The sequence below is a fragment of the Anopheles nili genome, chromosome X (genome assembly GCF_943737925.1).
Source record: "Anopheles nili chromosome X, idAnoNiliSN_F5_01, whole genome shotgun sequence".
Classification (NCBI taxonomy): Eukaryota; Metazoa; Arthropoda; class Insecta; order Diptera; family Culicidae; genus Anopheles; species Anopheles nili.
This window is the reverse complement of record NC_071293.1, coordinates 4627025-4652224: the sequence shown is the minus strand read 5'-3', so window position 1 is coordinate 4652224 and position 25200 is coordinate 4627025. Positions and strand designations below refer to the sequence as shown.

At 50.7% G+C, this 25200-nt stretch overlaps 1 protein-coding gene across 1 annotated transcript in view; it reads left to right on the top strand.

The window, feature by feature from the left end:
• Window positions 1–715: 715 nt before the first annotated feature.
• The window catches only part of LOC128728829 (longitudinals lacking protein, isoforms J/P/Q/S/Z), a 51662-nt gene continuing 27177 nt past the window's right edge, over window positions 716–25200 (top strand). Inside the window, exon 1 of the mRNA XM_053822478.1 lies at window positions 716–856. Within this exon, the coding sequence (XP_053678453.1) occupies window positions 716–856 (141 nt within the window). The remainder of the gene's footprint in view (window positions 857–25200) is intronic.

Sequence of the window (25200 nt, the reverse complement as noted above, 5' to 3'; positions counted from 1 at the left end):
GAAAAGAAGGTGTTGAAGCGCGCGCAGGTGAAGCAGAGAAAACGGGGTAGATGTCAGAGGAAGAGGGCACCCACGAATGGGCTCTGGGTCTCGGGTCAATTAATAGCGCGTTTCGCAAAACAAACTCGTGGCCCTGGAAGAGTACGATAAGGTTTTTTTTTTGTGGCATGCTTCGTGGCTTCTCCACCAGGCGGCGCTTTACCGTCATTTGGGGATACACTTTTCGCGTCTCATTAGCATATTCATCGAAATCGGAGAGTACTGCACCCGACATGGGCCCAACTGATTGACCATTGCCGAGGACTCTCAACGGCAAACTCCATTTGCTGATGTTTTCCGCTTTTCGGTTCCATTCTCGGGGTGCTAATTTACAAATCAACCGAAGTCAACGAGACTCGGTGCGCTTGTAGAGGGAGCGTCATTGGAGACGGTACGGGTGGGGTTTAATCGACTCTTAATTAACGCATCGGCACATGTGTTCTGCTCATTCTCGAAGGGAAGGTGTTTCAGAGCTAGAAGAAACCGATCCAGCCGACGATGGCTGCTAATTTCTGCTCGAAACACTCTCCACCGCATATTTGGACGATGTCAAAGCCTGCTTCTTACACCTTTTCCTCTTGTTATTCGCCTTCTGCCTGACGAATCGTACTAATTTCAAACTCACTCTTCTCTCTCTCTTTCGTTCTTCTCCACAGCAGCGTAAGCTGTCACCGACATGGGCAGTGAGCATTACTGCTTGAGGTGGAACAATCATCAATCCAACCTTCTCGGGGTGTTCAGCCAATTGCTCCAGGACGAGAGTCTGGTGGACGTCACACTCGCTTGCTCAGAGGGCGCCTCCATCCGAGCCCACAAGGTAAGTTGTCGCTGAAGGGTTGGGAATGGTCAGAGAGTCCTTCACGCGATCGTACACGGCACGTGCTGGCAGCTCTTGGCTTCCTTAAGAATCCGTAACACTTTTACGGACAAAACGGTGCAGATGATATAAATAGAGCGATGGACGAGCTTTCGTCTGTTTTGTTAAAAAAAATGCAAGTTTATTTTATTTTTAGATTAAGCTTTACAGAGTTTGATGCTTAAAGCATGCTAGTGAACGTTTTGAGCATCAACAGCTAATTAAAGAGCATTTCTTATCAACTGATTTCGCTTCTATTCGAACGTTTGCGATCGAAAACCGATAGCCGCTTGCTGACGTTTCTTCGTGACTCGCAAACAAAAAAGCACCTCCCAAGCGGCAGTAATTAGCCGTAAGCCTTTTAACCGAAGCACGCCTTCAAGTTCCTGGTAGGTTGTAGAACCGTTTGACCTCCAGGCTGAGTTGCGCTCTTCAGATCAGCAGATCTCACGCCGACTGCTCCAAATCCTGCTGCCGGTCGTGAGCTTCGTGAGCAGATCACCTCGCATGGAAAATAGACAAAAGCGCAACTGCACCAACAGCCCCCCCCCTTTCGCCGGTGGAAAATGCCGTGGCTTTTCTCATGCTCGATGCGTGGACACTGACGTGCATGGGTGGGATGCCACGGCTGTACCTGTCTTTGTCTCGCGCGCGTATTTCCACGAATTATCGCCCAGAACCGAGGCGACCCCGCCGATCACGATTCGCGCGACTTTCCGCGGGGATTCGTGAGCTTTTTATTTTTTATCCTTGCGTTGCTTTGTTTGTTTGCTCCATTGCGGCGCTCATCGCGTCCTCATCATCAAGGTCTGACTTCCTTCGCTTGGGGATCATCAGCGTCACGACACGCGTTTTGCAAAACCAAAAAAAAAAAAAAATGGAGAACGATCCCCCGGACGCACATGATCGATGCGATGGCGGGGCCCCGCAAGGAAGTTGAGGGGAGGAGAGTGGAGGGGAAGATAATCGCATCAATAGTATATTATGCACCATCCGAGCTTTCCCCCCAGCACGAAATTGCACCGATGCTGTACGCGAAACACAATCAGGAGAAGAGCAGAAGAGAAAAAATCCCACCCTTTTGAAGGAAGAAAACCACAAAACCACGCTTAAGAGAGGGTAAGGGGGGGGGGGGGGGGGGAGGGTGAGCAGGAGTTCGGAAATAAACGGATCGGCTCCTAACGGTTCCCCATCTCTCCCGTGGTGTAAGCGAAGGTTAAAGGGATAGGGCGTGATGGTATGCGTACACACCAACTCGCTTTCTCTTTCGCTCACGGGCGAACCAGTCGGAAACAAAGGAGTTTCTCTGGCTGTGGAGGACATTAGTTAGGGGGTGGTGCTTAAGGGATGAAGGGACGAACCCCCCGGGGCGGCAGAAGGGGCATAGAGAAACGCAACAAGCCGCGAGACGCGCCAACAATTGCCAACAGCGCGTGTTCATGCTCAGGTCCCAGACGTCACAACACCGTGCTACGGCCCTTCAAAGTACTGGTTCGCACGCAGAGAGAGCGAGAGAGAGAGAGAGAGAGATGTTCCATAGTGCACCCACAACGTCCATTCGTGGTACTGTGATTTTTTTTCGCTTTCTTTTCAACCCTTTTGATGCTTGTTTTTCCATCCCTTTGGCAAAGGGAAATGGAACACCTCCTGTAGTATGTGCCTACTCCAGAAGTTGGCGTAACATCATTTCGTTCGGGACTCTGCGCCTTTGTTTTTTTTTTTTTATTTTCCACCCCTCGTGTGGGTCCCTTTTAGGGGAGGGGCGCACAAGGGCAGGGTCTTAGAAGTCCACGAACGTGACCTAAACCAGGGCACGTACCTGCGATCTTCCCGTGTGGGAGTCTCACGCGCTGGCATCTTCTCTGCCAGAAGCCCAGAGCGATGGATCTTCCCTCCGTCGTCGTTGTGGAGCAAACGCGCCCCCTGGCGGGCGATAGCGGCTGCTTCTCCCGGACGTCTTCTTCGTCGTCAGGACACGCCGCGTCTATCTCGCGAGGGCTAGAGCTTCTTTTTATGATGCCATCTCACGTCACGTACTCCTGCGGCAAACAACGCACTGTAATCTGCTTGCTCGTGCCGTGGCAGGACGTCGTCGTCGTCCTCAGTCAATCCTATCTTGGCTTGCTATTCGGCAGAAGATCACGCGGAGTTTCCGCGATCTTTCGTTGCAGGCGTGTTGTGTGCCCCTATTTCGCTCACTCCCACGCTGTATGGAGAGTGCGTGAGCTGCTTTTGCGCGCGTCGCGGGTTTTGTCTCGTTTTTTTTTTGCTTCTATTTTTCCGTGAACGCAATTCTCCTCCACGGCGCCTCAGGCAATTGGAAGAGCACAAGGTACGTTACCTAAGCACACACCACGATTGCTCCCCCCTTGTTCGGAGAGTGCTTTTTATTGCACTAGCGCGTTGTTTCGCTTTGTTCTATCCTATCTCCGGAATGGTTGCAAAGAAATGCATTTTACTCGCGCCGGAAGGGCATTGTGGATGGGCCTTTCCGAAGCGAGTTTAGGTCTGCCTAGGAGTACGTGTATATAGCTATCAAGTACCCAACACACACCCACCCCCACTGACTGGTCTGTTGGGTGAGGTGGGAAAAACATCAAAATGAAGCACCGCTCTAAATATTGGCACGATAATGTCCGGGTCCGAAGTTCTCAGAGGTTTGCTGGGATCTAGAGCTCTGGGGTATGTCTGAAAGTAAACGTTTGTGTACTTGTATTGTAGCTAGTTTTTAATATAAACCATTCTATACAAAGACAATCGCCCTAAAAGCTTTGAGCTCTTCGTGTACATAAACTAGTCCTTAATTTTGATGGAAATTTTAGGTCTTTCATTTAGTGTTTCATTCCAGCGTGATTTTAAGGACAACTACGCTTTAATGCATTGTCACTTCGGTTATTTAAGCTAGAGTTAATACCCTGAAGAAACTCTTACGCAATAGGTAGTTCAATCAATATCTCTCGATCCTTTTGGAGCGAACTTTTTGACACACCCAATATCAGAGTTCAACGAATGCGTTGCGGTGTAGCTCGTTTTCACGATGGTAGCTGGCGATTCCTTTCGGGATATACGACCTGCCCGCGGGCTGCCGGTTGGAGCAGCTTCCCTCCTCCCCCTCCTTTCCTCTCTCTCCTTCATCCACCAACCCAAAGGGAAAACGGTCTCGCACACACCACCCACCACCTCCCACGCGTTCGCGATCTCACACGCCACGCAGCGCTGGTATATTGCCCGCGAGAAATGTGTGCGCCAGTTAAGCAGAAGGGTTCCGGCGTGCTCAAATTTCTTACGCCTCCCTCCGAAACGCCCTACACATCCCTCTTCTTTCCTTCTCCTCCCCCCCCCCCGGCTTCGCTGAGTGTCGTGTTTTTTGTTGCTATTGTTGTTGTTGCTTCTGCGCATATCCTCCTCTCATTATCATACCCGTAACATCTCCCAAGTCGCGCGTATTTCCGCGGGGCACTGAGAAGCCTACAACATCGCGCACCACTCACACACGACGCTCGCTTTCGCCTCCACAACCTGTTCCCGACCTCCACTTCAGGCTTTCTGCTTCCTCCCACGGATGGACCATAACTCCCCCAATGTTGTCCCAGGTCAGGGATGTGTTGCTTAACTGGCGCACTTTCGGAAAACGGTGTTGCTCCAGAGAAGGGAGCAAACGAACACAACCGCGGGGGCGTTTGGAAAAGCTGCTCGAAAACTCTCGCATGCATCTCAGCGACACCTCGGGCTATGCTCTCGTTCCTGGTGCCGAAGTGACCTTAGCATGTTTCGCGGCTAGCTTCGCTGGGCATGCTCATGGGCAGCTCGCGGCGCTAAGTGCTCCAGAACTTGCTCCAGAAGAGCCCTCGATGCGTCAGTACGTCGACAAAGGTACGCCATGATTTATGGATCTTCGAACCAGACATCAGCTCCCATTTGTGCGGGTTCCCTCGAAAAGCGGAACGAAAAAGGAAACAATCACCACCAGTCGCGGGAGATCCTTAATTTGTGGCCTCACTCACCCAAGAAGTTCCCCCCGGGGTTAATTGATAAACGGAGCGCAGGGGCGCGTTCGGCTCATTTGCATCACAACCGAACGTTGAGCTCGAGATCTGCGCTATCCTGCGGGAGATGAATCTATAAGCAGCAAGTCTCCACCGTACCGCGACGACCGTGATGCTAATTACTGTACCGATAAGCTCTCTCCCCATCGTGAAGGTGTCATGTTTTACCGTCCGGGAGGTGTCCGTCCCTCTGGTGGTGGGTTTTTCTGAGGTCGTGTGGTATATGGGACTTAAGCGCAACCGGGGTTGGCCTTCCGGAGGCAATACATGACTTCGGACTTCATTAAGAAACATGAGTTGCACGTGCCCACCCGATGCCGTATGTCTTCGACCGATGGTTTCTGCACAGAGGTATGACAAAGCTCTGGAGGATCTCTGGAGCGGGTGTGGGCTGAAAATGTGCGACGTGTTCCAGTTTTTATGGGGGCCCTTTTTTAACGGTCGGTTTGATCTTCGCAAGCATACACGGGAGCCTCTCTACATGCCATGTCGCCTTTCAGGCTCTCGGGGGGATGGTAACGTCATGAAAATTTGCTTCTAGCACGTTACACTGGACATCGCATCGATGTTGGCAAATTAGCTCCACATCTTCCTGGGAGTCGTAAGTTTCGATCGAATTCCCAGCTCGGATCGGAGGCTAGGTTTAGGATCTATTTCAAAATGTTCTGATCTCCAGCGTAAGCGAAAATGAAAGAGAAATTTATGCCTCATGCATGTAACGTAGCTAGGGAATCGGTGAGTCTTGATTTGGCCTTGAAATGGCACACAGCGAGGCCTGCCTACCAACGCAGACGTGATTGGAATAGACAATGTGTTAGCAAATGCCCCAAGATGTCAAGTCACGTACTGGCGACGGGCGCTTAATTTTAGAATTACTTCATTTTGTGTTCCTAGAGTTTCTCTTGATGCGTGGTTTCTAAACAATCAATCGTACGAGTTCTACATTGTTCGTCAGGCGTTTTACGAGTGTTTATACGTGTTCTTGAACAAAAGGAGGGTTTCAGACTGCTTAACATTATTTTTTGCGTGCCCACGCGTGTGCTGACCGGGCTTGAGGGTGAATTTTTGGCAAACCTAGCTCGTCTCCCACACTCTCCATCCACATTAACGGGTGTATTGGTGGAACATGCGTAATCCAGAACCGATCTAGACGCACGCACACCAAACCTCCACACGAACGCGCGCGCGCAGGTGTTGAGCGGTCATTTTTCTTTTTTGCAGGCTTGGGGGGGCTTAGATATCCCCCTCCTCACGGCCAAACCTTACGCACCCGGTTGATACGCGTTCGTGCACACCAATACGTGCGAGCGATTAGAATGACGGGTGTTGCGTTCGCCTTTCCACAAGCCCGTTCCGTGCCGGTTTCGGATCCCATTTGCCGTTTGTGACTCCATCTCGCTTTTCGGGAGGGTTTTCTGCGTTTCTTTCCAAGCACACGCACATATGCCGCGTTAGGGGCTCCGACATGTGCTTTGCGTGTCGTTTTCCACCCCTTCGCCCAAATGGTCGCTATCGCGCTCTCTTTCTTTGCGAATATCTAACGTTTGCAAAAAAAAAGAACCCCAACGATCGCCGTTGGAGTTGTCGTTGGTGAATTCCCAACGTGCTCTTGCTCTTGCGGGAAAGGTGCAGAAGAGGAAGAGTCAGATCGAGGGGCAGGAACATCTTGAGCTTCTTGTCCATTTTACCCTCTCCCTCACACCCCCATTCACCATGGGTCCGAGCATAGAAGATGTTGTGATAAATCACGCGGAGTAGAAGCGTCCAGTGGAGAAACATTGAGGGAGTTTTTTTTGGGACAGAGGGCTACGTTTTCTTTCTCTGGTTCTTACTTCCCTGGCGAAGGACACCGATGAAGGGTTAGAAATACGCGCGATCCGGCAAACCTGCAGATGGCCGGGACACAGCAGAGTGTCGAGAGAAGCAACAAGGATATTCACATAGAGAAACCAAGGGGAAAAGAAAGAAACACAAAACATTCGGCGGCTAAATTCGGCAAGACCCCGTTTTCGGAACCTTCATCAACATCGCCTCACCCGTTCCCGATAGGCGGGCGCTTCCTTGTTCACGCAATGGATGGCAGAAAGCAGAAGCAGATGAAGAACACGCTTGAGAAGCATGGATTAAATGTTGCTTCCTTTCTTCGTATTATTCCGCCTTTTTTTTTTTTGGGCTCCATCCGTTGTTGTTTCGGAATGGAATTTCATCCCTCGCTCAGCGGGACAACCGCCGTGGGTTTTATGACGGCAGTTTAGAAACTTAGCAACGCCATATAACTTCGATGGGTTAGCCTCAATTTAGCGCATCTTCCCGGGCATTCACCGGCTCATAATCGTCGAGTGCCATATCGAAATCGCGCTGTCACTTTGACGTTTTACCGCACCAGGAGGTGCGACTTTTTACGATCCCTCACAACACGATATGGATCCCGATCACCTCATAAATCACATTTTCCGTCTCGTGAGGATTGAACCGTCCCGAACGTCTCTAACGTTTGATTGCTTGCGATCAAGGAATCAATTTCCTTCATAAATTATCCCTCCCCCAGCGACATTTACGATCACTCGTTTCGCTTCCAGGCTTCGGTTGCTGGCGGAGTTGGCTACCTGTTGCCTTTTGACGTCAGCCGCCATAATCTCCTGAGCACGCCCAAGACGTCCTGCGGAATAGAAGCAAATCCTGCCTTTTTTTAACGCTCAGCTCGTTAGTCGAGTAGCGAAGACGGAACGGAAATCGCTCATCTTAATTTCAAAGCATTGGTCCGCAAAATGCGTCGTCCGCGCCCAGGGTCGTGTTTGTTAGCCTTTTCTTTTCTTTTTTTTGTGTGTGTGCTCTTGTTTCCTATCCCTCCCAAATAAAAAAAAAAAGGGTGGGGGTACAAAATAACCCCCCCCCCCTCCCCCTCCAACCGTCCCCCCGAGGGGTCTATCTCTCGGTCCACGCAGTGCGAAACGGATCGTGTTGGGGCCAATGAACTCTCGCGCCTAATAGTGTGTGCGTGCGCGGCGGCCTCTGTGCGAATGTCAAGGTGCCGCCATTCGGGGTCCCGCCTCTCCCCCCCCCCTCTCCCCTCTTCCCTCACCCTTTTATATCAGCGCTTTGGTCCGGTTCGAAACGCACACCCCCTTTAGCGCATGGGGAAATGTGGGGGATGGTACGCGTGGAGGGTGGAGAAGGGCTGTCAAAAAAAAAAAAGTCCAACCACCAGTTGCGAAGTTGAACGCACACGCGTAGGGAGAGAAAGAGTGAGGAGAACTATAGATCGCTCGCGATGGTAAGCGATAGAGCGAGAAGGGGAGGAATGCTTACTGGAAGGGGGTGGGTGGGTGGGTAGGGGAAGGGGGTGGCTATCAGCTAAGCGCGCTTTTTTTTCTTGTTTTTTTTTGGCAACTCTTCCTAGCTCGCGCTTTTGTTGGAGAAACTGACAGATGAGGTACGAATCGGGGAATACGTTGTTGGTGTGGAGTAGGGGGTGGGGATGGGGGGTGGGGAGGACCTGAAAGCAACCGTCTGCCTTCTCTTTCCCATTCTCACGCACACGCACGTTCTGCCGGTAACGCATGGTAACGCCGCGTGCACTAATTGACGTGGAGCAGAAGTAAAGAATGGTTTGTGTGTGTTTTTTTTTTACAACAGCAGAACGGAGCAGGGCGACGAGTGGGTGGAGGAGCGGCGGGAGGGGAAGGAAGAGCAGCGAAGCGAATTTCGATTTATTAGCAACCGGCACCTCCCGCCCAAACCCCCACACCCCCCTCAAAACACGCACAAACACACACAAGCAGGAGAAGCTAACGCAGTAGAATAGCACGCAAGGCAGAAGAGAGCCTGCACACGCATTTGCGAATTTAATTTGCAAAGCCTCCCTCTTCCACCCCCCATACCCTCTCCCCCCTTTCCTGTCCTTCCTGTCTCGTAGAACACACACGCACACACAACTCGCGTGTACTTCCTGACGATCGATGTTGGGAAGATGCCGCCATTGTTGTCATCGACGCAGAACTGTCACTTCTTGTGGAGCATTAAGGAGTTAGGAGATGTAATAGATGAGACCCAACTAGCCCCAAATCCATCACAAATACCTGCTGAGTAATTGAAGCTGTAAGCTAAAAATCGATTAATTGATTGTAAGTGACCTGCGTCACCTCTTAAAGCTGTTGTTTTTTTTGTAAACGCTCAGTTATGTCATAGACTTCGATATCATACTCTCTTGGCAGTGCCATTCTGACTTCATTTATGGGAGTTTTTTTTTGGTTGCTTGTCTCTGCTCTCAACCCAAACTTTCCATTTGGCATTCTTTGAACAAAACCTCTCTTTCGCCCATAACACCACCGCCCTGCGCGTTCTTCCCTTCTGCCGTATATCATGCGTGTGATTTTTATTTCTTTCGGCGTTTTCTTTCCTCCCATTCATTGCATCATCCGGTTGCTATTTTTCCCTCCACACTCGGATGCGCGAGCTAGATGCGGTGGTTGGCAGACAGAAGAATGGAGGGTTGAGATTATAAAAAAACCTCACTCACCTCTTCCGACCGGCACCCTAAAGCCAGCCCCCGGGGTGCGGTCGTCGTCACACGCTGCGTAGAGAGGTTCTCCACCGAAATCTTATCTTCCATTTGTATGCGTGTGCCATCACACACAACCCCCCCTGGACTATCGTGCCACCCTGCTCTTCTACTTCTTCATTAGCCCAGCTCCAAAGTTCAGCCACGCACCGTAACTGTTGAAGGCGAATGAAGCGATAGCCGTGCCAAATAGCAAAATGGGGCCTTCGTTGGCTGCTTCGATTAGGTTTATACCGCGGTGGTTAGAAGCTTGTATTAGCGTCTGTGGTGTGGTTTCTCCGAAGGTCTCGATCGATGTCTAAATTGGGTTAAATTAAAAGCAGAAATGACAGCATATCTTCTTGTCAACTACAGGATGCTGGGGGGTTGCAATTAGGGTTTGTTAATTTGGGTGTACGATACCACGCGGTGTGTGTGTCTTTCGAGTCTACTCCCTTTCAAGTCGCAAGATTCTGACGATATAAATGAAAAGAAAAAGAAAGATAATAAAGATCAAATAGCTCAGCTACGTCTAGCTAAAGGGAGTTAAGGGGAATTAAACATCCCGAGTTAAACACAAACTTCTGTGGATGGGTTTTGGTGGATCATGATGTTGTTTCTCACCCCACGCACCTCTCTTTCCCGCCCACAGAAAGGAAAAAGGGAACTTCCAACATCTGCTCGAAGGCTAAATCCCTAAAAGACGCGCCAAAGTTAAGGCTGGCCCTCGCGCAGGATAAAGATAAGTCCGGTCCCCAAAACCCGAGGAGGTCGCAGTTTCGCGGACACCCAAAATCGGTCCATTTTTTTTTGTTGCTCTGTTTGCTTCCTGCGACGAACCGAACGCTAGAGCGAGATAGCACGCGGGGTCAATGAACTGTGCGAACGCGCTCGTTGGCTTCCTCCCTGTAAGAGGGAGTGATGGCTTGGTGTAGGCTACAAACAAGCCACCGAAAAAAAAAACCAGAAACCTTGAACTGAACCCCCCCCCCTCTCTTTCTCTTCTTCTCCGCCTTTCCTTTCCTGCATCCTCTCTGCCTCCCTCCGCCTGCCTTCCTCGATCCGATCGCGTTTGGTGGAATTAATATGAATTTATATTTCTCCTCCAAATTGACCACCGGAGGGCCGTGTGTGCGTGTAGGAGAATATAGATGCTGGCTAGACGGGGGAAAGCGGGGTCAGAGAGGGCATGGTACGGGGAGAGGGGTGTACTTCGGTTTGGATCTATCAAAAAGTGCGAGCCCCAATGACGAAACGCACCCGCTGTGTGTGTGTGTTTTTTTTTTGTTGCGTTAGATGCCTCCTCGGTCAAATCAAAAAGAAAGACAGAGAGAATGAGTGCGGGAGAGAGAGAGAGAGAGAGAGAGAGAGATAGAAGAAGAGGGTCAATCCAGACCCATTAGCAACAACCGCCCAAAAATGTGCGGCGGCCCCGTGGTCTAACGCACGAAAATCTATTCGCATTCTGCGTGCGCGTTTGTATGCGTGTGGAAGCGAAAGGGAGAGAGAACGCAAGACCCTCGAGGGGGTGCGAGCGAGAAAGCACAACACCGCGCGCATAGATAAGAGGCAGTTACTGTTGCTCTAGATGTGTATATAGCTGGCAGAGGAAGACCCGAAAAGGGGTTGAATATTTTAACATTCCACCCCCGAGCCCCCACTGGACTGCTAGCGTTTTTGGTTGTTTCATTTGCTCCCCCTGAGTGTGCGTGAGGCTGTGCCCGGGGGTTGTTTCGCAAGTTCCCTTTTCATTTCTCCACTCCACTCGCGCAGCCCTTGCAAACAAATTTCTACGCAGGAATGTTTTCTTTCGCATGGTGGCATTTTTTCTTCTTCTTCCCTATCTCTCGGTCTCGCGGAAGGCTTCTAGTTCTTTCCCCTATTTTCCGACCCACCCAACAAACGCACCCCTCACTGGGGGTGGTGGTGCGTGTATAAAAGTGCGTACGCAACCGAGGCGCGTGCGTTAGCTTGCGTTGATCAGTCCGTTGCGCAGGAACTCCATTCTACTGGCGATCGTCGGCGTGTCCTCAACATCAAACCCTCCTCGGGGTGCAATTTTTCCTCGGGGGTTTTGGTAGAAAGAAAAAAAAGGGAGCGAAATTTAAAGCACACACCCCCTTTGGAGCGCTTCGATTCGGATTCGCTGCTTTTTGGAAAGTGCAAAGTGCATTACGCGCGCGTGCGCACCCCGTGGGGTGGCCTATCAACACAGCGTGGGCGCGTTGCGGGAAGGCAACTTTTCCACTCACCCCCGCCTTTGGGGTAAAAGCTTCAGCCGAACCCTTCCTGCTCCCCCGGGGAGAAAGCTGACAAGCGGGAGAGGGCCACACGCGCGCGCGTGGTGGCTCGCAATTAGTGGGAGTTTGCAAGTGCAGTGAGGGCGCATTCCTTGCGCTTCGTGAGCCAAAGGGGTTGGTGCCCGGGTGGAGGAGAGGAGGAAGCAAGTGAAAATGTGATATTACGAGCTCTCTTGCGCGTGGCCGGTATATGAGCGCGCGTATGCGATTGAAGTTCGTTTATTTATTATTTTTTTTAGTTCCGTTTTATTTCTCAACTCCCCGCCCTGGGAGCATAAATCCGGATCCGGTGGGTGCAGGGAGGGGGTTGGATGTGACCGCAATCAAACACACCCCCCCCCCACCCTCATGCGGGGTGGGCAAAACACCGTAGGACCCGTAATTAGCCCCGGAATTGCGCGACGTCCCGCGCACGAACGGTCCCCTGGAGGACAGATCGCTCTTGACGGTTTTCGCGATCCGAAACGCCTGGTAATTGCGATCGCAGCAACGGTGCTTGATATGACTCGTTTTTTTGTGCCGTGCTACCTTTCTGCGGCGAAGGAATTACCTGGAATCGCCTTGCGTCAGTCAGTGGAGAGGTGTTGCGAGCTGTGGAAACGGATCTTGATGGTGGAATTTTGGAACGTGATGCTCTCGAGAAAGTAGTGTCGCTTATCTCGGGTTTTAAGCCCACGCAGATGGAGGGAGCAGATGTTTGGAATATTGGAAATTTGGGCTCCAGAAATTCACGTGAGGTTATGTCCGAAAGGTCCTAAAGGTCATCCAACTCTATCACACCGCTTAGCAAGCAAGCGCGTGAGAAAGCAATACATCATTCAACACCTCGAAGATGAGACCTGGCTCGTTATCTCAAAAATCTCCAACTTTGCCTCAGTGCACCGTTATTGGTCGCACGTGTTTAAGTCAGTCAAAAGACCGGTCTTCAGGTAGCCTCAGAAGTCGATAGAAAAGACCACCAAAGAACTTAGAACCCCAGGACGTTGCTCCGTGTTCGCAAAGATCCGGGTGTGTGTGTGTGTGTGTGAGCCAAATTTAGCAACCTCTCTGGAGTTCCTCGTGCTGAGGACACGTCGAACTCGAGACACGTGTTACATAAGGCTTCAAACCCCCTTCGATGTAGTCAGCTAGGTTCGTTTTTTTACTGCACCATACTGCGTTTTTTGTTCCCATTTTCTATATTCACCACGCAGTGCATTTGCTAAAGTTTCCTTGCTCCCAGCCACCTTCCCAAAAACGAAGCAAGGGCGTCCCCTTAAAACCTGCAGTTGCGCGCCTTATGCATTGAAAAAAAAAAGCCAAAAAAACAGCCATCTCCACGTGTCCTTTCGAGCGAAGGGTTGCTGCTGCCAAAAGAAGGGGTTGAATTTTGCTTATTTTTGGCGGTTTTTCCTCTCCCGCGGCCGGTTTTCCTGCACCACCACCGGGTGCTGAGCCATTCTTCGCATGTGTGCGTGTATGTTTGAGTGTGCTCAGACCTCCTTCCTCCCCCCGCTCCCCTTCTTCTTCACCCTACCAGCCACCCATCTTGATGAACAGCTATCGTGCTTCGGTCTTTTGTTTTTTCGGGACGTTAGATTTCCCGAGCCCTCTCGATGGCGTTGGGTTTGTTGTTTTTTTTTTTGTTGTTCTTTCGTTCCTTGCCCCTTTTCCATCGAGACAGCGCACCATTTTGTGTGTATGTATGTGCCCTGTACCTGGCAACCAGCTGCTTCTCTTCCGCAACTTCACAACTTCTCCTGCTCCCGGTGACTCGGTTCGACTTCCAAAATTTGCCAAAAATAAAAAAAGCGCGAACACACCGAGAAGTGGCGAGGGTTTCCGTTGCGTTTTTCGGGTTTGAATGGGATTCAAGGTTGCTGGCGGTTCTTTTCTTTTTTATTGCTCGCTACTTCGCCTAAACATCCGGCGGGTTTCTTACACACGGTGGAAGAAAGGTGCACTGAGAAGGTACAGTTTCCATGGCGCGTCCTGTTTCGTTCGCTTCATGATACGTGCAGTAGTACACGAAAACGCCGGTAGATGGCGGTTGAGATAATGGACAAATTGCACAAAAAAATGGTGGTCCTTCCAGTTACTGATAAGCCTTTTGGGATGGGTTAAGATAGCGTGTTGGAATATCTTGCGACACTATGCACCAAAGCAACAGGAAAGTATCCTACACGTTTCGGTACGGACCCGGAAAGAAGAAAACGTTGCATATTTTTAAAATGTGTTTTTTTATGGAGCTCTCTGTGAGGTTGGCTTCCCAAACTTCTGCGTCTTTTATCACTCTTCACCTTTTTGGACCTCACGCGAGGTGTAGAAAGAGAGTTTAGGTAATTTCGGCGAGTCCTCGTCCCTTATTCTTGGTGCCTTTTTTTTTCTATCGCTCACTCTTCTCGCTCATTCTAATACCTACACCTACCGTTGGATAGCTCGAGTTCGTCGCTTGGTGCGCGCAACAATCGATCGTAAACCCCCAAAGGGTCTCTCCTTTTTTACTCACTTCTGGCTTCTATTTTTACCCAACAACGCCCAGGCCTAAGGTTTGCGTGGATCCTGCCGAAACAAAACGGACGCGTCCCCCTTGGTTGCAGAACCACGAGAAGGTGGCCTTTTTTTTTCTCCATCGCTCCGTTACGGTTCCGTGGGTTTATTTTTGCCTCCTTTTTGCTTCCCGCTGCAGGTCAGAATCGCAAACAAAAAATTGCACCCAACAGCCAGAAGAAAAAAGAAATCTCGTGCAAAAATGGTCGATTTTGGAAAGCGTTTTCTTTCGCCCTCTCGGATTAGACAGATTCGGTAAGGGTTGAGACTGTCAAAATGGAAGAAAAAACAATGAAAACCGTTACTAAAGGCAAAGAGGTGGCAAACAGACGAGTCTCCTTTCTCCCCACTGGCCTGAGAACGATCCGAAATATTAGCGAATGTGGTTTTAAATTCCACGAATCCGTGCGGGGGATCACATACCTGATGGTGGTCCCTTATTGTATAGTTCATCTTCACGGAAGGACCGCTTCCTATCTCTCCTGGAGTGAATGATAGTACACCTAAACCAGTACACCTTTTTGGGAGGATTTTTGACAGGGGTTTGACATCGGAGGGCTCGTGATTTTTTTTTTTTTTTGGTGGAGCAAACATGAAACACGCAATGCAATAAAATAAACACGTAATTAAAAAGTTTCTCTTTTGAGTACGGTCACATTTTTTTTATAACTTTGCAATACAGCATTAGTATCCCTTAATAACGATCGATTATTAAGAGCTTATTAAGAGAGATTTTTAATAATTGCCTTTCCAATCGTTCATTTCGCTTCAAACGTTTATAAACCGCGGCTGTGTGTTGCCTTATTCGTCTTATATTTCTTCGCAAGCACAATAAAACGAAACTTCTGTGCAAAACGAGTGCAAAATAAATGAAACGCACCTCGCCGCGGCTCCACGGGTGCGCATGATTAATGCTCACCGCTTGCTGTGTATTCCGCGCGCGTGATTAATAGAGTGCGATTTTCGTCAAGCCCCACGCGGGCCGGTTCAGTACGCAAACGCGCGCACGCCTCCAGAAGGCCTCCATTTGTGGCTCTCCATCTGTCACTTTTGCGTTAGATTTGCGTGTGCCCCCGCTCCCGTTTGTTTGCTTTTTTCCCGCTTTTCCCGCCGCTCGTCGTTTGCCCATTTCTCCTCGCATCTTTTTTTCCACCTAAAGCCCACCGCTGGTGTCCGTCGGTGGAGAGAGACACATTCAATTAGAAACATTGACAGGCTCACCCGGGGTCCTGAGCTGAGCGGGAGGAGATGTCAATTGGAGTGCTCATTAATATTCGTTTCCACCTTCTTTCTCCCCCAATATTCTCTCGTTTTTCCTCCTCTCAATGTCGTCGCTTTAACATGCCTCAAGGAAGCCCAGTAGCGCCCTCTGCAGAGGCACATCCCGAAGACCCGGTCGGTGGTCCATTAGCGGATGTGCGGAGGTCACTTACTAGCTCGTTATCGCACCCCTGCTTGGTGGAAAGTGATGGAAGAAAGAGAAGCACCCACAGAAGAAGGTCTAAATAGAGCGAACTTCGTGGACGCCTGGAATTATGTCGCTAGCGGGCGAATGCGCTTCGAGGTGGGATTTCGCGCAAGTCATCCGGACACTTAAGCTCCCTGAGGCTTTGGTTGCGTTTTTTTTTTTGTGCTACCAGTGGGTTGAACCCCTTCGAGCGATAAGAGCCCTGCGAGTCTAGTGTGGGCGTAGGAACTTCTTCCAAATGCCGCGTTCGCTTGATCTCGCTTCGATGTTGGGAGAGATTCCAGGAATGCCTCCCAACATCCTGTGGATGCTCGGTTCGTCTCGTGAACTCCCGCGCACAAGATGATGGAGACGTGATGCGTCCGTGTAATGGACTCCTTCTGGTGCGACCGGTGTTCGATGTTTGATCTACTCCCGGCGAGTCGAAGGTGTCAATCGTGTGGTTCGCTTTCTCCTCCCTGAGAGTGTTCCTCTCCCTGACGTGATATTTTTATTGGCCTGTCAGTATGATGATATCGGCGTTCGCTTCCGGACGTGGTCCTGGTGTTGGGAGTTGGGCGTCACTTTCCAGATGTACCTGGGTCGGCATATAACGCACCGTATGGTAAAAACCCGGGTGTATGCTCAGCTATTACGATGAGAAGTGACGTGTGGCGCAGTTATCCACGTATCAGGATCCATGAGGCCTAGACATTGACAAGGAACATCTCAGCGATGTCCGCTGTGCAACAAAGTTGCCGGAAAGGTGTTTGACCCTGTCGAACCTAGCGGTCGTCCAAAAAATCACCACCAACAGAAGGCAAAAGGCGATCTTTCTCCCGCAAGCAACCGACCAACGAAACCCGCCATTAGACATTTTTGATCGTCATCGTGGTATCTCGCGACCTCCTGCAGCATTATCATAACCTGTCATAACTTCCCTGATCGCGCCGATCGAGAAACCAGCACGGGGACCGGATTCGGGGCGTCTATTAATCGAGCTGTTTGCACTAGGCATGAATTAATTACCCGCGCTCGCGAATATCGCAACGCTAGAGGTGTCCCTCTCGGCTACAAAATGTGAACAAACTCCACTTGCAGAGCTTCTCGGAGATGGGAGGATCCACGATTGTCTTGTGAGCTGCGCCCGTACCGTGAAGCAGGTGCCTCACCTAAGCTGCTTAGGCTGATTTATATCAGTGCCACACCGGCAAGAGGATCACCCTAGTTTTTTTGTTTTTCGCTTTCTTTTTTGTTTGTCGATGCCGTTGATTTATAATCCTTTCCGCGAGGCACTCTCCAACCGTGTGCTGTTGGCGACGAGGATGCGCGTTCCAGCACTCCTCTTTGCTCGTTCCGAAATTAACTGTAATCGGTTGCCAATCCTAAAGGGGTTAAATTCACTTGGTTCGACGAGTTGGTTGGTGCGTGTGGTTTCTTGCTGCTGAGGCGCCGTCAAGCGTTCGATTTTATTTTATTATTTATTGATTCTATCCGCCACCACTCCGCGCCCGGCAGTAGATACAAACCTCAGACCGAAGGGGCGCCACCGAAGAGGCCGATCACCTTTGTTTTTCGCGCTCTTCGATCTGATCGTAAATGCCGAAAGATCGCGCAAGCTCAACAGCAAGATCCCTGGCAACGCCCCGCGAGCTGGTTCCCCGCTTGGGGCGTCGTTTCGCGACGATTAGACATGAGCTGTTGGGCTCGGTAGGTTTTGCTTTGCTATGGAAAGCCTCCACCACGGGCAGCGCGCCCGCGAGGTGATTAAGATGAATAAATAAATAAAAATTCCGCGCCGCCTTTTGCAGTAGAAGCCACATCCTCGCCGTGCTGGTCTTCGTTTTGGCGGGCTTGTAGTTGGAAGCTCGCGTTACGGTGTCGTTGGATGACTTGGAAATTTGGGATAGCCGGTTTGCTTGTTTGCTATCTGTGCCCTGCAGGGGTATGGTGTTGCTTGCCAGAGCTGTCACCACCGGCCGAAATTGGGCAGGGAGAAATCGACCCTCGGGGGGTGAGTTTTCACCCAGGGTGAACATCGACACATCCTACTGAGTGGCGTTATATTAGTGTCTAAATTTTGAAACCCTTTCCTAGAGATACCTCCTTGACGTCTCATTTAAGAAAGACAAATAAAAACCATTCTCAGAACTAACGAGAGTACGCACTTGAGCGCCGATTAGACCTTCCTTCCCAACGAACCCGGATGTATGATGAAGCCGTAAACCTCGCCCAATAGCTCAGGTACATCGTCTGGAACTGCTGCCGTATATTGCGTGTGTCGTGAGCTGATGCTGAGAAGGCCTTTTTTCTGGCCATAGCGAACTGTATGCGACTGTTTGTACAATCCCGGAATAGGAGTGAACTGACGCCGACGTTCGAAGGCGCTGGCAGGACCAACCGCGCGGGTACCACGGGTTTCTCCCTATATCTCCTTCCACTACCAGGTCACGGCTGTCAGGCTGTCAAAGTTCTCAAAACAATCGATCCATGGGTCCGCGTGTAAACGAGTAGGAGAAAAAGAGAGGGAAGTGGCCTTCAGCTTCGTAGTAGCTCACCGTACGGTGGAGCAACACTTCCCCATTGGGCCCCCTTGCATCCCTCGAGAGTCAAAACATAGAAACGTCAAATGTCAAACGGTTGGAGGAAACGTCAAACTTAGTCGCTGCGACTAGTAGTAGCGCGCCGTTCCTTCTCGCTCCATCCCTCTTTGTCCTTTTGTCGCATTGGAGCGGTATGCATGGTTTATTTTTTCGTTACTATTCGCCAGTGTGTTTCTTTTTCCGGGATAGAGCGGGGATGGTGACCAACCACCTCATGGCAATGTTCAGGCTCTACCCGGTTGCCGTAGAGGTTAACTACAATGCCTACCGCGAGTGCATATGCAACCTGCCCCATGGTTGCTGGCTCCTTTCTAACCTGTGCCCAACAGAGGGTGGCCACCACCTGAGGGGGGAGGGGGGGGGGGAGTGTGAAGTGGAAGGGCCCTCTGTGCAAAATGGGCTCCCCGGCACACGATTGGTTTTTCGCCCCGTAGCTTGGGTCTTGCGCAAATAAACCGTTTGAGTGAAATAGCCACCGATGGTTGGGTGGGGAATGAAAACGGGAGATGAAAGAGGCGGGATCAAACAGAACTGCGTCGATGTTGGCTTCCTACACCTGCCACCCTTAGGAGGGGGTGGTCTAAGTTGCGCCATCTCACTCCTCGCAAAACCCACCCGTGTGTCGCACTTTTACTTCATAATTCTATTGACAAATCAACCGAAAGAAGCATTATGCAGGCGGAAGGTGTGTCTGGTGTGAAAGAGGGGAATAAAGAGAGGAGAGGTAGCTTTCCCAGGTAGTCATGATCTTCGTAAACGTGCGCACGCAGGATCACAGCAAAACCCGCGGACTTTTAGCCTAACGGGTGGCATAGCTGTCAAAATCCGACAAGCTGTCAAAAAGAATCCCGTTCGATGTTTCGATCCTCCAAAAGCCGCAAACGCTCGATGGTATTAGCCCGAGGGTTTGATTTGACGGATTTCCTCCTGTAACCCCCCCCCCTCCCCCTCCCGCTCTTATCCCCTCGCCCCGTTTAAAGGGAGTTCTAAGCCCTTTGTTGTTCTTCGCCCGATTTGCTTATCTCGTTTTGCGCGCGGTTTATACCCCCCTGGTTGACGGATGGTCAGCCTCTTTTAACCGCGCACACCAGGTGTACGCGGCGCTTCCTTGATCGACGACCCCGAGGTGAACAAATTGCCTTCGATTCCCCCCAACGAAACCGTGGCTTACGGCGGCTTCCGTTGCCTTTTGTGCGCTTTGTTAGGGCAAAGACGGCCCCACCGTTCGTGACCTGTCAGGAAGAGAGGACAGAAAGTCGCTCCTCCGGAGACTCCGGAGGCTCTTCCTTTTCTTCCCCCCTACGGTGGCGATGAAAGCGCGGCGGCTTCGATGCCAGCTAATGATTCAATTTGCCATCCACGGCGTCCATTTTCCGATGAATGCGTTCTCCGGGGTGTTGCCCACCCTTGGAGCTGCTGCTTGGGTCCCCGAGGACATTGTGTGGTGAGCAACGCGCGCGACATATAGCAGAGAGATAGACCCCCTTCCGAGCTGTGGCATGGCGCTTGGGTGTTGCATCGTCATCGTCATCATCACCTGTGAGGAGGGCGCCATCAATGGGAGGAAGGAAATGAGAGAGAAAAAAATAAGGTGGAAAAAATATCGCTGACCAGGACATTTGTGCCGACGTCACGGTCACAGGCCGCTGTCCTCGTGGCGGTGCATCCGAGAATGGGGTGGCTCGATGCAATTGTGGTGCATTCGCGCGTTTCCTCTTTTGTGGCTCCGTCAATCAGTGGCAGAGTGGCGGTTTTTTTTTCTCCACACAAAGTAATGTGGCGAGAGGGTGGCAGGTGGCACTTATTCACTGGTTTTTTTTTTCAAATTTTCTCGAGCTTGAACTCTCCTAAACGTATCATTAGTGAAGTGGTTCAAGAAGAGGTTCAGGTTAGGGCGTTCTTTTTGCTCCCGCTTGAAATGAAGTGCAATTATTTTTCATGGAAAAGGTTCCAAATTTAATGAAACTTTGTATGATTTGATTCTGGCTTGATTGAAGTGCAAAAATATTGGCTTACTATCCTGGCAAAAACATAGATTAACTGGGCTATTGATTTTTTTTTAATTTTCTAATCAAGTGTCTTAAATTCATACCAAATGGTCAATTTAAAGTGTTAAAGATCACAGCTGTTCAACTTTAGAAGTATGAAATCAGTCAAAGCATTTAACATTAATGACCTTAAGTGATGCCCAATTTTGTAAACAACCCCTTTACAAATGCTGCAGATGAAGAAATGTATTTATAAGTCATTTAAGCATTTTTGATCATAATACTAATCTTACGTGATGCTTTTTTAAGGACCTCTGCTTCAACAAATAATCAGCTGCAAAGCAAAATGACATTTTTATTATCACTTAATGGCATTTCTTGTACATAATTTCCCATTCGCAACTACAAAAACGGAAAGCCTAATGCACCCTCATTATTTGCGACACCCTCTCTCTCTCTTTTGCTCTCTTCATTTTCTTTGTTTTTCTCGGTTTTCTTCAATGCGTGCATTTTTCCGACCGATCTCGTAAGCTGCTTTTCCTCGCTTTTAGTTTTGGGGGCCTGCTTTTGTGTCCGCTCGTGTGCTCTCTTCGGCATCTCGTAATAAATGTTACATGCTACTTCCCCCCCGCCCTCCATCCCCTCTCTTTTCTCCACTACCCATCCGTTTCCCTGTGCCTGCGAGAGATCAGAGCTTGAGCCTTATTACAACATCTAGCTGCCCCTGCTTGAAGGCGGCCGGACAGTCAGGGCTCGAGAGGGCCAAGAAAGAAAACGCACGACCGGCGGGTGGTGAGGGGGTCGTGCAGGAAGGGTTAGGGCGCGCGTGAGGGCTAAATACCACTTAATATATCAGCATATTTGCAAGGTCTCGCTAGACACGAATTTTATTTGTTTTCCTGCTCCTGCGCAACCCTCGTTTGCGCTAGCACACCTCCCTGTTTTTTTTTGTCTCCTTCCAGACGATGCAATCGGTGCAGCAGCAGCACCCACAACTGCACGCTTACCTGCCACCCCTTCACACTCCTCCCCCAACACCACTCTCCCCGGTGCATTTCGTGTTCGCACTTTAACGCTGCATTGCGTTGTGCCGCTGCACCGTGTAATGTGTGTGACTGTTGGTTGTTTGTTTCTTTTTTCCATTTCCTTCCATTTCCCTCTCTCTCTCACACACACACACACACTCGCTTCGTCACCCAAGGGCTGCTGAGGGTTCGTTTGGACGTTTCCGCATGCTCAGATTTTTTTGCTCTCGCTCTTTCTCTCTCTCTTTTACCCGAAAGCGACACGGGTTTCCTTCCATTGCGTATACCCTTTTATGTTACTTTTGCTCGGCGCTGCTGCAGCTTTACTGCATCTCACTTGTCGTTGCATCTACACACGTACACACACATGCACACACGTGTGTACACGGCTCCTAATTATACCGTTGCGGTTGCACCGACGCATTTGTAAGTGGACGAGTGAGCATGATTTTTTTCTTCTTCTCTTCAACACTTGAGACACATGAAAAGAAGGACGGAAGCGCGCGTTTCTCAGCGGGCATGGTTCGTGCAATTTTTGGTGCAACGTTTCAACCTTTTTTTTTGTGCGTTAAACTGTTGAAAAAATGTCACTGTTTCGTTGCAAAAGAGTTGTGTGAAGGTGAGTTGAAGCAATTGTTGTGGAAAATCTAATCTCTGCGGTTCCATTCTTATGATGCCTTCTCAAAAAGCTTAGTGAATCTTTTCAATTGCTGATCGAAAATTGCACAGGCTTCATGTTGCTTAATGTGGCCTCAATTTCGTGCCCGTACGAGTGAAGCGGCACGAATATTAGGCATCCCTTTATCCCACGGAACGGATTCGTTTCGTTTACCGAATCCTCCCCGCTGTTCGAGGCGATCCGTGTAGACGAACCAGGAAGAGTGCGCAAGGGCAGGGGCGGGAGTACATTGAAAGATCAAACCCTCTCGAAGGCGAAGGAGCGAATGAACGAGAGTTTAAAAAAAAAAGCACATAAAAACAAAGCCAACAAGCATGCCAAATCACGACGCGCCCTCTCGACGTTCGGGCTCGGCTAGCTGCTGGCAAAATTTTCCCATTTTCCTCGCCCAGCCCCGGTGCCAGGCTATTTTCACATAATTTTACCCTCCACCCCGAGCCCTTTGCTTGCGGGTGAGCGAGAGGGAAAGAGAGAGAGGAGCTGCGAGAAGAGAACAAAACATGGCCCTTTCAGAGGGCCGCGCGATGGGCGAAGGTAGCAAAAAAAATGAGACGAAAATAAAGGGCTAGCCCTTCCTCTGCCGATCGGCGCGAAGAACGCCTGTGCCAGATTTATTGAATTTAGCGCTGCGTTTTCCGCACTCCTTCCCCTGCTCTCTACGGACTCCCAACCTCTTCCCGCAGGCGAAAGGGCGCTTTGATATTTGAGCCTTTTTTGTGCTTTTGTTTTTCGCAGCAACTCAGCTTCTCCACTTGCGAGGGCGGCATTTGATGGGTGCCTGTGGTTGTGTGTGTGTGATCTGTGTGAGGGTAGGCTAGGGTCAGGGGAGGGGGGGGAGGTGGGTATAAGACACGGGCAGGGCATGAAGGAGGAGAGGAGAGTGTTCTGGTGTTTCGAGTCGTGCAGCGGCAGCCATTCAAATCGATTGTGTTCCGCTGGTCGGTCGCGCCCGAAAGCCCTTCGGTTTCCCGCTTGGCCCTTAACACCCCTCCCCCTCCTCCCTCCCCCTTAGCCCACGTCTCCCCCATTCATCCACCCACCCACCCCCAGGCAGGCGGCTCCGTCGATGATCTTGTCTATTTTCGATCCGGTGCGCATGTTGTATCCGTGTTCGCTATGCGATGCCGCCCCGGGGGCCACCTTGCACAATGCTGCCCTCCCACTCTCCCTCAACCCTCCTCCCTTCCTCCGTTTCGCAGTAACATTCCTCTTAGACGCGCAATCGCCTCGCCAGGATTCGATCTCGCGAGCCCTCGCGCAACCGGCTTTTTGCCCTTTCTCACGAGCTCTCTCGCACACGGAACGGGGAAAAAAACGGCGCCCTCGCCCCCTTTGATACCCTTGCTAAGCGAGGGGGGTTGAAGGTGGCTGAATGCGAACCCTTCCCGTTACTAATCTCCCGCTTTGGTCTCCGCTTGGGCAACTTCATTCGTGCGAGGGATTTTATGTGAACCCATCGAGGAAGCGAATTGCATCGAGTTTGCTCGTTGCATCGTAAGGGAAGATTTAAAAAAATCTAACCTTACCCCTAAAGTGATCTTGCTTTATCTAGCGAGACAAAAGTGACGCACTGGTGTCATGTTTTTGTTTTTGGTTTAAAATAATTTAATTCTTCGAAAGAAAACATAAATTCACACACCTCCACGACGAAGCTGCGCTCTGCTTATGCCCCTGATGTTGTGCCCTTTTTTTTCCCCCCACGAACTCCAACTCATCCAAAGGAAGCAACGAGGAGAGCGGGAAAAGCGGGGGAGGGGGTAAGCACTCATCATCATTTACGCTGGCGGAGCGGGCAGCGAGAAAGAGAAACCGCACCGTCGATGATAATGATGAGCCCTAATGGCCCCTTTCGCGGTGAAGGAGGCCGCACAAACGATGCTAAAAACAATATCTACACCCCGACCCTCCCGAGTGGCTGAGCCCCCCTCGCCATTGCCTGGTGACGGGGTGTCCCTTCGAAGGTAATTAGCGGTGAAAGAGCGAAGAGAAGCGCACATCTCGCTGACAAATTGCTCAATCGCCCGAGCGCGGAGGCGCCGTGATTAATGCGTGCCGTTTTGTGCGCGGGAAAGGGCTTTAAACGACTCGATCGGCGAAAACGGCGAGAGCAGCAAAACGTGCACCCTCAGGCCGAGTGGGCTTTATCGGGTGGTGTACGATAAAAAAAAAGTAAAGAAAAATGCTCAGCTCGAACGCATGGGGAATGAAATAAAAACAAATATTTGGGATGTGGGGGGGAGGGGGGGGGGGTAGCGTGCTGCGAGGATGGTGAAGCAGGGTGTGCGTACCTTAAGGGTTGCCTCGTGCAGCTGATGGGCTTTTGATTGCACACACCACCGATAAAATGGGCATCACGATTTTGCCGAGATCGCAGGACGCGCGAGTGACGAAATAAAAACTGTTAGAAAATCGCAAAAAAAAGTCACAATTTTATCCACCACTCATGCGCTTCGATCGATACCGATCTCTCCCCCCCGCCCCCCATCCGTGGTCCCATTTAAGGTCCTTGTGTGAGCTCCACCGCGCACGAGCGCAACCGATTCGGGAAAGGCGGGGGTTCGTCGCTTCAATTCAGTGTGTCGCTCGCGCAAGTCTTTCGTTTCGGTGCGGGTTTGATTGGCGTGTGAATTCACTGCCGCTTTTTTTTTCTCAATCGCGGGTGGTGCGTGCGTGTAGGAGGAGGTGTAAGAAGAAAACGTGTGGCGCAAAATTTGAATACACACACACACACACGAGGAGGGAATTTGGCTCGCGTGTGTTTGCGCCCGTTTTGGGAAGGTGTCGCGGTGCAGCAAAAACGGGCAATTGGATATATTTTTTTTTCGCTCACCTCGTGGACCAATTGAAGGGTGCCCCCCCCCCCCCCCTCCATCAGAGACTGGCTGAAGGGATCCGTAAGGTGCGGCGTGGCGTTTGACAGCCCCAAAGGATGACAGCTTCGTTACGCGGCGCGCGCGCACACACATTTTCGCTTCCCGCAGCTCAAGAGCCGAGATGTAAAGTGTCACAAAACCGTGAGGGCCCGGGGGGGAGGGGGGCAGGGTGAGCCGTAAAAGGACAGCGCGCGCCAAGGGGAATGCGGTGGTGAAGGGATAAAAAAAAATTGCACACCCAGAAGCGAGATCGAGAGAAGGTTAAATTTGAATAC